Source organism: Columba livia, chromosome 1 (genome assembly GCF_036013475.1).
Source record: "Columba livia isolate bColLiv1 breed racing homer chromosome 1, bColLiv1.pat.W.v2, whole genome shotgun sequence".
NCBI classification, from domain to species: Eukaryota; Metazoa; Chordata; class Aves; order Columbiformes; family Columbidae; genus Columba; species Columba livia.
In genome coordinates, this window is record NC_088602.1 from 177,791,738 (window position 1) to 177,805,122 (window position 13,385).

Below are 13,385 nucleotides of genomic sequence, written 5' to 3' on the forward strand. Positions count from 1 at the left end.
CTAATTCTATTTCACCCCAGCTTCTGCCCTCCAGTAACAAAAGTTTGGAGGTCTCAATCACAGTCCCTTGGGTGTAGGACTCCATCACAAAACCATCACCCTTAATTTAATTCAATTGACAGTCTCTGCTCAAGAGAGGCAGAAGAAGGAGTTGCCATGGAGACTGAACTATCGCTCTTCTCCAGAGGATGCTTTTTTCAAGCACAGGCTGAACAGTAGAGGCTGTGCAATACCTCTAACCTTGATCACATCACAGGATCTTGCTTTTTGGGATGGTTTTTCAGTAAACTCTAACAAATGTCCAGGAGATAGGGGTGGGGGAAGAGAGCTTAAGAAAACAAACAAACAAACCCAACAAAAAACAGTATCAAAGTGCATAGTATACCAGATTGAGAGAGGAAAAGTGTTTTATATTGATTTGATTTATCAGATTTGTCACCTCTGCTTAGTACTTTCCTAATGGGGTGAATGCTGTGCTTGACCTATTTGCTGGAATGAACCAGGACTGCAGGAGACCATATGGATTGCCAGATGGTCCGCTATAATTTAATACCATTTATTCTAAGTATGAAGTAAGTGATAAACATAATTAACATTCTTTTAGCTCCTTACTAGATGCCTTTTATTAGTTTCTTTTTTTCTTTTTTTTCTCAGACATTGAAAGGTAAGTTAATACCTTGTTACTGGAACACAGATGCCAGCTAATTACCGCAAGAGGCTGCAGCCTCCAAAGCAAAGAGCATCTGCACAGACTCTAACTTATTCACTGACCCCACTGTGATGATTAATAGGTTGAATGCTAATCTCTAATGAGGATGACAGATCTTAGATGTTTTCAGGTTACCTTAATTAGTAGTATGATGAACAGTGTTCATTACAAAGGTACGTGTCACACTTCATAGTAAACAAGACACCTTGTACTCATGGTCTGAACATGTATTTCACATTACAGCACATCAAATGCTAAGGAATCAAACCACCTTCAGACAGTAAAAACAATGGAGTGATTTCCTTCAGAAATGTTTTTCCTGATTGCTATTTCATATGCTGCCAGTGATTGTCTAAATGGCCTATGTTTTAGGAAGTGGTTCTAGAGAACCTATGGCTTCAAAGAGTGTTTACATCAGGCAGGGTTGTTGTTCTCAACATTTTAAGATCATGAGTCTATAACAAGATATTCAAAGAGCTTAGCCTACTGCTCCTGTGCTGATAATATTCACAGTGACTGGAGTAGGTGTTAGCAGAACAAATAGTAAGCTATTTTGTAATTTTTAATATCAATGTACAGGTGAAGTTACTATGCTGGTACTCAGAATGGTAAAATAAGTATTAGTGAAAAGGTAGTATTACTGAATGCTTTATATTTTACATTAGAAGTGGTGCACATTGAATCTCACAGATAAAAATGAGTACAGCTAACTGTCCTGTGATTTCCATCTGTACTGTTAATAAAACTTGGAAGAACACTGAGATTATAGGAACAGCATAAATTAAATGTTATTCAAAGATCAAAACAAAAGAACAACACCTGTGCTATAAAGCAAATCTGCCCTTAGAATATTTATCTCTAGTTAGAAAACATGGTGAAAAACAGTCTAGGTCAAAAGTCACAGCACAGGGAAAACAGAAACAAACTCTGGGTTTTCCACACCTGCATTCTTATTTGTTTCAGCACTTGGGACCTGCACTTGTTCAGGGGCCTCCACACTTATATGTGTACCTCCACAGCGCAGGTGCCGATGCATCCTTAAGAAGCAGCTACCTTAGAGGGGATCCAAATGTGACAGGACATGTCAAGACATCTTTATAAGGTCTCTCTGCCAACATTCTAAAAAAAAGGATCCATTTTCCATCCCATTAACTGAAGAGTATTTACCTGAGGTGCTTAAGCTAATGCTATGTTTACTGCAGGTTCGTTTTTACAGTCAGAAGGGAAAGGCAAGTACTTAGAGAGAGCAACCTAAGTAGCCTGAATTCACCTCTGTAGGCTTTTGCCTCTTTTCCCTGACTGCTGAAGGAGCTAGGGTCATTTGGGTGTCAAAACTTCAGGGAGGTTGAAATCAGAGATAAAAAGTTACCATGTTAAAAATGAGACTTCACACTTCCTTCAATAGGTTTACTGGATAATACTGGATTTTATTATTACACAGATACAACCTCTGAAAAGTACTGGAGTGATGCTCTTCATTGTTTAAAGATATTGAATTTCAGTGTGCTCTTGGCATAAGGTTTTCAGTTTCTATGTATATACATTTATACATACGTATATATACACACACACACATATATAGGTATGCATATAACTGCTCCATCATTGCAAACAGTCTGAGATGTTCCAAGTGGTCACCTCACAACATCTGAAGAAAGGGCAATGCCAGATCTATTGCCAAAATAACCTCTCGACTGCCTGAAAAAGTGTTCTGCCTAAATATTGGCTAGCTCCCACCAATACTTTAAAAAAATATTCCGAAAGAATGAAGAAATTGAGTAGAATTTAAGAGCTGGTCTTTGAAGTTGATAGACCAAAACCTACAAAACAGGTTTGGCAGTACTTAAACATGACTTCATACTTTAAAATCCTTCTTCATCTATCTTGTTCTTTACTTACTTGCTCATAAGAAAGATTATATCAGAGCATTTATGTTCACTGTTCATTTCAGTCCCAAGAATAAGACTGTATCCCAACTGTCACATAGATGGAGGGTATGAAACATGGCTCTTGGCCTAAATGGAAAGCAGACTTTTATTTTAGGGCAAATAGGGACAAGATATGAAATCACTGTCTACAGAGGAATACCTGTGCCTGACTAACAAACCCTCATAGTTGGAATAGATTTCTATGTTTAAACTCCATCATCTGTTCTACTGAGAGATCTCATCAAGGCAGTGGAAATTGAACAAATGTACCCCCAGGCCCAGGAAAAGTTACTTGGCCATTGCTTTGTTGGAAAATGTGTCTCTCTGAAAATATGAATCTAGGGCAAAATTGCAAAATAGAATTTGGTAAAGGAACAAGCAAAAGGCCCTAAGGGGAAAACAAAAAGGAAGAGAATATGAAATGCTTTAAAAGTGAAAGTGAACCTTACTTTAATAATTATGTGGCTACCAGTACTCTCTGTTAAAGTATGATACAAAAAAAGCATGTATCTTTGTAAATTCCTTAGGTAATAATAAGATCACGTAGTAATTAACTTTAAACATTTTTAGAACACAGAAAAAGAACCACCAAACTGTATTTCCAAATTTCACAAATGTCTTACCTCCTGCATACATGACAGCCAACATTATTGATGATATCCAAGCTATCTCACTATATGATGTGTGGAAGATTTCTTGTATTTCTTTGAAGAATACCGTGATGGCTTTGGGGAATGCATAGGAAAATCCAATGGAGATAAAAGCCCCAAAGACCACAACCCATCCCCAGCCTCCATCTGGAGGTGGGTACTGTGGCGCTCCTATTGCTGGTGGCATTTTTGGTCTCTGTCTCTTCTTTAACTAGGCTGAAAAAGAAGAGAAGAAAAACAGTTTCAAACAGTTTCCCTTTATCAAACTACAGTATTCAATAATCATCTGCAGGAATTATAAAGAATCCTCAGAGCAGAGACCAATTTCCTGCTTTCATGGGACCACAAAGTGTGAGTACCTGATTATAGAAGCAAAATCTTTTCTGAAAAAAAAAAAAACATGATGTAGCAAGAATATTTGCAATATCCTATTCAGTGCGTGGTGACTACCACAAATCACTGATCTCAGTCACTGAAGTTGCATTTGCAATTAGTCACTTACTGGAAAGTGATGTGTTTGTGCACGTTAATTTATGCAGCTATATGCACAGTGTGGATCTAGCATAGGAATGAAACAGAGAAAAAAATGGAAAAGTGACTTATAGGAAGCTATGGGAAAAAGTTATAATAAGTTATCGCTAAATGCCATTTTGCTATCAAGATTTACTGGTACTTCAGCAAAATCATCTGCAATGACAGCAAATAATTTATTACACACTTTTTTATCATATGCTGTCATTATCCAATTTTTACCACTGTTGGTCTCTCTTGCTTATCTCATGAGAATATCTAAAGAACAGATCCTAAGCAGGGATTTAAAATTCCTTGTGTATCCATAAAACAAATACAAAATATTACAATTCCATATTGAACTCTTATTTTTGTAATTTTCATCTTCATATCAATTGATGCTGATATTACTTGAAAGAACAAGGTGGATCTTGATGGTACTATTTTTTGTCTGTTTTTATGTTAGAAGACATCAGGAAGTCTTTCACTAATAACCTCACAAACTTTCCATAGCTTTTCTCTAATTTAGAATTTACTATAATAGATGCCACCAGAATGACATCTTAGAGAGGTCCTGAGAGGTGCAACCAAGACATTCAGGTAGCTCAAGAAATTATAGGTAATTCGCATAGAACTCCTAAGGCCTGAAATAATTTTTATACTGTCATTATTATCCTGATACCTAAAAACTTAAGATTTCTGCATTCTGCATAACCATTTTAGAAAACATGTAGTAGCAAGAATCCATTTTGCAATTCTGAGATTTTTTCCACCATAAAAACCCCTTATTATTAAACAAAGAGCTGGAGTCCACTGTGTTTTGTTCTGTGTAATCCAGCCTACACAGACAGCATGAAATGAAAATTCCTTCTTCCTCCCTGTTTCTTTCTTGAGCATTTAGGCAACTTATTACTCTTGATTGGTCTCCTGTCATAACGGTATCGAAAGCTGTGGATGATAACACTGTGTAGGCTGCTGTTATGCTTATGCATAACTGCCAGCGAATTTCTATGTGATTTCTTCCGTGCCACTTACAGCATATTCCAATTTCTCGTAGCAAACTGCATTAGCACTGAGAGTGATATGATTACCTTAACAAAAACTAAAAAATGAACTGTGTCAGCTTATATTAATCTCTCAGGATAGTGCCTGGAGTATTTTCAGGGTAAACATCATATAGCACTGCATGCAATATATGCCACAAAACTATCAAAGTGTTACTTTTAAGATTACCTAGCACTAGACTAGAGCTGTGATAGAAACCCACTGTATTTCTGCTTCTTCACTTTACTGATGCTGATTGCAGATATTGCCCTATATTGACAGACCTCTGGAGGGGCAGCAAAATCAACCACTAAAAGATCTGGCTTCTACGCAAGGTTTGAAAAGCCCAGGTAGTTTGGCTACTGCATCATATCATACAGATTTGCTGCTGGCAGCAATAGATCTATTGGTCTGTCTACAGTGCACATAAATATTTTTCTCTATGCATATCCAGAAAGAACCCCTGGCATGTACTTTGTTTCTGCTTATCCTAGTCTCAGTTTAATATTAAGCCACTGACATACATCAGTGAGGAAAAACTAGGCCTGCCTCTAGAAGTAGTTGGACTAGTAGAGACAATTCCAGTTGCTGAGACTCAACTTTGGCAAAGTAGTTAAATGCCAAGGGTTTTTTGTCAACTCAGGACCCATTAGAAGGAATACTATCTCAGTAGGTGATGAACTTGTAACTTATAATAGACATTGTAATGGTCGATTGCCTTCAAAAGCACAAAATCTCAAATTGGCATAAAGAGCAGAACTGCATGTGAACTGAGTGACAGTAAACAACACAGTTTGCTATCTGTCCCCGAAAGCTGTTGTTGTGCTCATCTGAGAAAACTTTTGGTTATTTCCTAAAAAAAAGGTTGACTATTGTTTTCTTACACTTCAAAGGTTTGAGCATATTTGTTTTCATATTTCATATTCATATGACAACACTTCTATTTCTAGTATAAATTTTAGTAATGCCACACAACTTCAAGGCATTGCTCTCCGTAAAAATTGAAAGGGATTATCAATTTATTGAGCAAGCACTCATTTTCCTAAAAATAATATACAGCCACTCTGAAAAATCACTGTGGACATATTAGTCAGAAGAATGCTGAAGGTTCTGGAATGTCACTGAAGGATTAGTACTTTGGAAAGATTATAGTTCAGTGCTTTCTTCCTTTCAAAAGCTTCATAGTAAACTAACATGGTATTAGGGAGACGAGCAGAGGGGCATTGGCTGCTTTTATGCCACAGCCAAGAAGCAAGATGCTGCAAAGCCCACTGCATGGCCAGCTTGTAATACTGTGCAGTAAAAGGCTGTCTGCTAACATACACTAGATATTGCACTGCCACAAAGTAGAGTCTGGATCACTGTATCTCACACCTCCTGTTTATCCCACAGAGTAGAGTTAATAATAGCTTCCCTGATGTTCCTTTATGATCATGATAGACAATTTTAGCTCCAGTTAATAAAAGGTGAAAAGGAGAAAAAAATAATTAATACATGTTTGCACCAAAAGGAAAGAAGCATTCATTCTGTGAAGAATATAAAGAAATATGATAGAAAACATAAAAAACAGACATGAGTGATGATGTTCATGTGAAGGACACGGTGCCAGACTGGAAAAAAAGAAAAAAGGTGAACAGGCAGCACTTGAGTAAATGAAGGTCATCACCAGTGGTTTTAGTCAGTCATGTGAATTCCATCATGTGCTCACAGCTAACGAGAGCACTGCTCATGCCTGTGCTTTTATAGGCAAGCAGTGGGTGAGGAGCACTGCCTGCCATTCACCCAGGGAAGCAGCAGGGGAATGCCGACTGGAGCGGGTCCTGAGTGAAGTCATCCATCTCCCTTGTCTCTCTCAGACACAGAGAGCTTGCTCAGCCTTTCCATACCCTGAGTCAGACAGTGCACAAGGATTTTCTCCTAAGCTCCTTCTAGTTCTCCTGTATAAATCCCATTTATATAAGCAGTGAACAAGAACATAGCTTACTATAATAAGAGCTGCATGTGTCTACTAAATAATAATAGGAGAGAAACAAGGTAAAAGCACATATTTAAAATACCTGATATGCAACATTATATATTATATTATAATTATTATATACATGTCTCAGCATATTTGAACTTACTTGTGTAAATAAGAATCAGTGAATAAAAGAGGGAAAGAGAGAAAAGGAGGGAAGGGAGAAATTAGGAAGTGAAAGAAAAAAAATGGAAAGAGAGAAAGCAGCAAGCAAGCAACAAGATTAAACTAAGAGCAAATGCTGCAGCCAAGTAATGCATCTTGAGATCATACACTGTAGAGCTCAGTCATGATCAACCTGTTCAGACTGCTCTTATACCAATGCTACATTTATATTCTGCAGCTGCCACAATCAACTATCAATACAACAGCTTGTCAAAGACTCTTCTGAGAAGGGGTTATGTTGTTCTCTTGTTTATAGAGACTGATTTTACTGGGAGTTTTAGTATTGTTTTTTTCTGCAATATTAGAGTAATTGTTTGCTTTTCTGCTTGCATTTTATCTGCCTTGTCCTCAATGTGCCACATCACCACTTGACTCAGCAGCCATTTGTCTCAGAGTAAAAGAGCTGGCATGTGAAAAATCTGTCCCCAGTTGCCACAGTACAGTAGGAATATATGGCACGCGTATACTGCATTCCAGTTCCACACAGTAAGCCATCCTCGTGGAGTGGCTGAGAAGCACCATCCACTTTCAGACATAGGAAACAGCTATAAGAACAGGCTAAATAACCTAAGTCTTTTCCTGTATCAGTGGCAGAGCTGGGATGTGGACTAATGTCCAAGTAAGCTGTGAGTTATGACTGTGATTTTAAAGTACATGTGTGTTTTATAAGCTCATTAAGAAGCAAATGTAGATTAATTGTACTGCTTAATACTTGAGTTAGGAGCACAGGTGGGGTACAATGTTAGCTTTATAGGTTTGAATAGTCTGTTACTCTAGCTTGTCCCTAACGAATGTTAATTGCTTGCTGCATTTGAAAGAAATGACTGTGGTAGTATCAGCAAAACAATGAGCTATAAAGGATTTATACTCTTATCAAAGATCCTTGTTTAAAAACTGCAAAAATTTCAATTTTCTTATTTTTATTAACAGCTCTTTAACGAGTTCCAAGCAGGATGGTAAGACAGAGAGTATCATCTCATTAAATGGTATTGCCTCATCAACTTCTACAAGCTATTGCCATTATCTTGTGAGCAATATTCAGTATTTGAAGAAAAAAAAAATCTCATTAGTTTTGTGAGATAGTTTCAGTCTGACACAGGATTTTTTTTTTTTCCTTTTCTTTTTTTTTTTTTGTGGAGAAAGGGAGGATGTGGAAAAACTGACTGAAGGGATCAAGAGAGCTTATTCTTTGCTTTCAGCTCTAACTACTCAGTTCTGGAGGCAAAGCAGTTCCTAATGAGCTCTGGTAACCAGCCTTAAACAACTGGTAATCGTCCTGAAAGAGGAAAATAGTCTACATTTTGTCTGAACGTCTGTATTCAGAGAATGAGGGGTATGCAATATATGAAACCCAGATATATGAAAGATACACTCAGAATCTGACTTTGCTGCATTTTTTCCACTAGCGTCTAACCTGCAGCACAAATACACCCTGTGTGAGACTATAATTACCAAAATGTGCCCAGGCTACCTAGCATTTTAGAAAGCTGCTGGTTTTTGTAAAGTTTCTCCAATAAGCTTGAATCAAAGGGCCATGTCTGTGAATGCTTTTCAGACTTCTCTGTGACAATAAAATATATATGTATTATATTTTTGAGGCTTATGATAGTATTTACTATTTTTGCTAAAAGTCTAAGCAAATCTTATAAAACACTATTTAATTTCAGTCTTTAATAGCACCATATCTAAAATATTAAGATATATTACTGCAGATATTTTAAGTATCAAGCTATATCTTACCGAGAAAAGACAAACTTTTTTTTTTTTCCTCAAAGAGGAGATGAAAGAACCTGTTCTAAATATTCACATATATGAAACAAACATGGAGTCATGTAACCCATTCATAATTTATAGTTAAGAATCAATATTATAGTATATTTGTCATCCCATTAAAGCAGCGACAAGTCAAGTATGTGCTTGAAGACAGTGTGGGAAAGTAATAGCCCCTCACACATCCAAGGCAGGCATATTAATATCATTCTTCCAAATGCCTAGGAGGCTGGCAGAGGCAGGCTCTGTGGAGGGAAGCAGAAGAGAGGCAAAGGCACATGTTGTAAGATAAAAATAAATTAACAACCTCAATAACTTTCTTTCTTCTTAGGGTGTGGCACTGTAATGGGATGGTTCTTAGTAACAGCATCAGCTGAGCAAATAATTGGATGTAAACGCAAAAACCGTTTGATGAATTAAACAATGATGATTACAGATGTGAGTTCCTGGTGGCTGTGGGAGTAATAAAAAGTCTAATTCACTTTTACCAAGAAGACAGGAATAAAGGCACATATCATGTAATTCCTTCTTCCTGTTTGAGGACTCAAAATAGGATTACTGAGAGAGAAGTAAGCCCTGTAAGATATTGCCGTATAAAATGCAAAAATGTATAAATTATGCTGTGAGAGTGTAATTAAATTCCCATTTGTACTAAGGCCCTATTTCATCAGAGGCTGAGGCCAAAAACTCTTACAAAGTCAGCCACTAAAGTCAGGTTTTCACATAACTGCAGCCCCCATCTGAAAAAAAATACACTGAAACTGCATTGGAATTGTTGCATCATTGAAATCAGATTTTGAGCACTGCTGAGTCAATAGTGAGATGACTAACACAATTTGTTAAAACTGATATTAATGCAGCATTTACAATTCATTGGAGTTTTGTTGGGAGGGGGTGATTATTTTTTTTTTTCCTTAATGTCATATGTTGTGCTGTCACATTCTTCTGGGAAATCATAATCTATATTCACAATCACAGTCATGGGTTGGAATTCCATTCATCATGTCACCTGTTATTACTTTTTTTCATTGACTTTAAGGGAAACATAAATGACTGGCTTACTCTGGATGACTAAATGCCTGGATGACTAAAGTTAAGCGAAATGAATTCCAACAAAAGTGATTGCAATTCTGGTTTAATTACTTCAAAAAAAGCAGTCAATAGCATATCTCGCCTAAAGAGGTTGGCACTCCACCCAAATTGAAGTGCACTGAAATGAAATGTTGATGACTAAATTGAAAATGCCAGCGATCCAGTCTGAAGAATTAATCAGTTTTAGCAATAAGTTGATTGAGGTTGACAAAAAATTCTGTATACCTGGGAAAAAAAAAAACAAAAAACCAAAAACAAACAAAAAAAAAAAAACAAAACAAAACAAAAAAAAAAAAAAAACAAAACAAAAAAAAAAATTGAACTAATCAACCTTTCCAAAAATGCCCAAACCAAAATTTGTTGTGCCTCTGAAGAATTAGGTTTAATAAGCTCAGCTAATCCTGTCGTTTATCACTCAAAGTGTTGGCTCCCCACACTTCAAGAGTATTGATCCACTTATTAATTCATTTCTAACCACCTGCATCACCCTTTAAATTCTAGTACTACTCCCTCATATTTAACTACAGTAGTTACCAGCTTTACAACCTGTTGCATAAGCTTATTATTTTAACCCTGTATAGACCAAGTTTAAAACATTTTTGGTAATATAAGCCTTTTCAATACACCAACACACTCATCTTCTTTAAAATTCACATTGAGTGAAGGTTATATACCCAGATTAGCAGAAGTCATGTAAATCTGGAGCTGCATGTTTGATACACATTTTTAAGAATTCTGATGTTTGGAAGATGGGGAGTTATATTTTCACTTAGTTGTAATGTTTTATAAATGGAAGAACTAAGGCTTCAAGTCAGTGTTAATGGAGTTGTCTGCAGAGCTGCAGCACATTGCTTGAAAAATAAATAGCATAATCTTCCTAAAGCAACAGATTTTCCATTATCAATAATAACATATATTCATTTTAATATCATTCTCTCAATACGAATCTGTAGAAAAAAATCAATGATGGGAAAAGCTAGTCTATTCTTAGGCTGTGTTATCAGTTAACATTTTCAAAATCAAAATTCATGTCTTTTTACATAAACATATAATTTGAAAGCGGCAATATTTAATTCATTTATTGCTGAAGATTATATTCACATCCATCTATCGGCTTAATATTTGATGTTATGAAGATACAACAGATTCCAATTCAAATTCTGCTGACATTAATCTTCATAAACTTTATCAAAGTTACTCAGTGCTCTTGAGATTAGACTGCAACCCATCTGTTTTCTGTGCTTCAAGATTATGGCCCAGTGTACTTTCAGTATATGTCCTACCACTCGCCTAAATTTTGGCCTGGAAGCATCATCTCACACATACTGGGAAAATATTTTATTTCTGTGCTCCTACAGCACAGGATTCCTATGGGTGGAAACAGTTACTAATGCTTAAGTCTCAGTGACAACTACTTAGATTATGTAATAGGAAGTAAATTTCATCTGGATTCTGTTCCTAAGAGCATATGACTGGAAACACATAACAGGCCAAGGCTGAAAAATAACTCCAGACTGCAAAAGCCTAGGCAAAGTTCACATTTCGTCTGTTTCTGCCAGTTTGGAAGTTGTTGCTAGTTTAAGAAATATTTTCTATATTATTAATAACATGGAAAACATTAGGAATGCTTCTGATGACACAGAGACTTTTCAAAGCATGAAATGGGAAATCTAATGAAATATGAATTACCTGTTAGCAAAACTACAGTTTACATACGTACTATGTAGAAAATTACATAAATAAGGCAAAAAGGAAATGGGCAGAACCACCAAAACTTACAATGAGGAAAACAGCTTTTAAAATAAACTACTTGGGATCTATTTTGTCTTGGAAAAGCCAGAATAGTTCCTGCAATTGTAGGTATCCAGTCTAAAAAACTGCCCAGGATTTAGGTCCTAAGTAAGAAGCTATTTGGTTAATGCAGGTTTTAAAAGCTGTGTGAGAATGGAGGAACTAAGCCATCTGTTTGTATGAAATAAAATTTAAAACATATAGATAATTCAAACTGAAAAATCCAACCAATACAGCTGTGCCCTTAAAGGCTTGATGCATGAACTCCTTTTGCCAGTGAAAGTTAAAATGTGAACCACTAATTCCAAGCACAATATTGCCAAAAGATAAATTAATCCAGACGTCCTTCAAGAATTATTAAAACAGGAAGGAAGGAAGGAAGGAGGGAAGGAGGGAAGGAGGAAGGGAGGGAAGGAAGGAAGGAAGGAAGGAAAGAAGGAAGGAAGGAAGGAAGGAAGGAAGGAAGGAAGGAAGGAAGGAAGGAAGGAAGGAAGGAAGGAAGGAAGGAAGGAAGGAAGGAAGGAAGGAAGGAAGGAAGGAAGCACTTTATGTGCCTTAATATCTGCAGAGATAAAAACTTTTTATACATTTATAAAAAACACTTTTAGAACTGAATCAGTGTGGCTTCATAAAACAAAGTGGAAGAATTCTAAAAATGTGAACATTTTTCTCACAGACGTAATCTACCTGAGAGTTTTCTCAAGTTGGAGACACTTATTTTCATTTTATTAATCTCATGACCAGTGAGACCCATGGCTCTGAAAATGCAAAACATGACAGCAAGGTATGCTTGTCACTCCAGCTGTCTCCAGTTTCAGGCAGACAGATAATCACACAGATATACTAAAACAGTGCTTGTGTTTGGGGCCATGCAGGGGCCATCCTTGAAGAAGAACTTGCCATTCCTTAAGTACAGAAATCAGTTTGCAGTAGCACCCACAGGACTGTGCAGGGGAAGGTAACATCTCTAACCACCTACTCCTAAAGTAGAAAGCTACATCCAGTGCACTGAACTTTCAGCCTTTCTTATGCTGATATTTTTGCAGGTAAAAGAAGGTATATTCTTCTTTGATAGTCTGTAACTTTGAGCAGACAGCTAAACAAATGGGACAGTGTAGTACTACACAGATACTCATGCTATCTCTTGATAGCTAAACATGGCTAGTAGGAGCAGAAGAGCTATGTTAACTCAGTATCCCATTAAGGCAATGTAGTTCTACTCCAGTATCATGGCATTATGCTACATAAAATACATACATGTATGATGATTATTTGTCCAGTCTGGAACATGATGATAAAAAGTTCATTTGAAGTATGTACCAAAACTAATATAATTTAGGCAGTGGTAATGTTTTAGCATAAACAAATACAGGGAAGGAAGAAGTTATGATTGTTTTGATTTACATGAGAAGGAAGAGGATGTTTAATTACAAACTTACTATGTACTTTGTCCAAGCGTTAATGAGGTGACCTGCTGATATATATACAAAAAAACCTTTAAAGAGCAAGACAGTTTCATCAAATTCTGATGTGTACTCCTCCACCCATTGTGAAAAATTTGACATGGGGAGATCAAAAAACCTCTCTTTTCTATTATGGAAGACACTTTTTCCTAACACAGTACACAACACCCAAAGAGTACAACATACTGCTGTACCTCTCAGAGAGTAGTTCTACAATGCTACATTTAAAACAATCTCTGACTAATT

The 13,385-nt window shown here is 36.5% G+C and overlaps 1 protein-coding gene across 3 annotated transcripts in view; it reads right to left on the minus strand.

Annotated features, from left to right (window-relative positions):
- The window catches only part of SLC16A7 (solute carrier family 16 member 7), an 88,231-nt gene that overhangs the window by 36,119 nt on the left and 38,727 nt on the right, over positions 1-13,385 (minus strand). For all 3 annotated transcript variants that reach the window (XM_065048591.1, XM_065048592.1, XM_005498010.4), the window contains exon 2: positions 3,261-3,503. In XM_065048591.1, coding sequence (XP_064904663.1) covers positions 3,261-3,474 — 214 coding nt within the window. In that variant the 5' untranslated portion in view covers positions 3,475-3,503. The remainder of the gene's footprint in view (positions 1-3,260; positions 3,504-13,385) is intronic.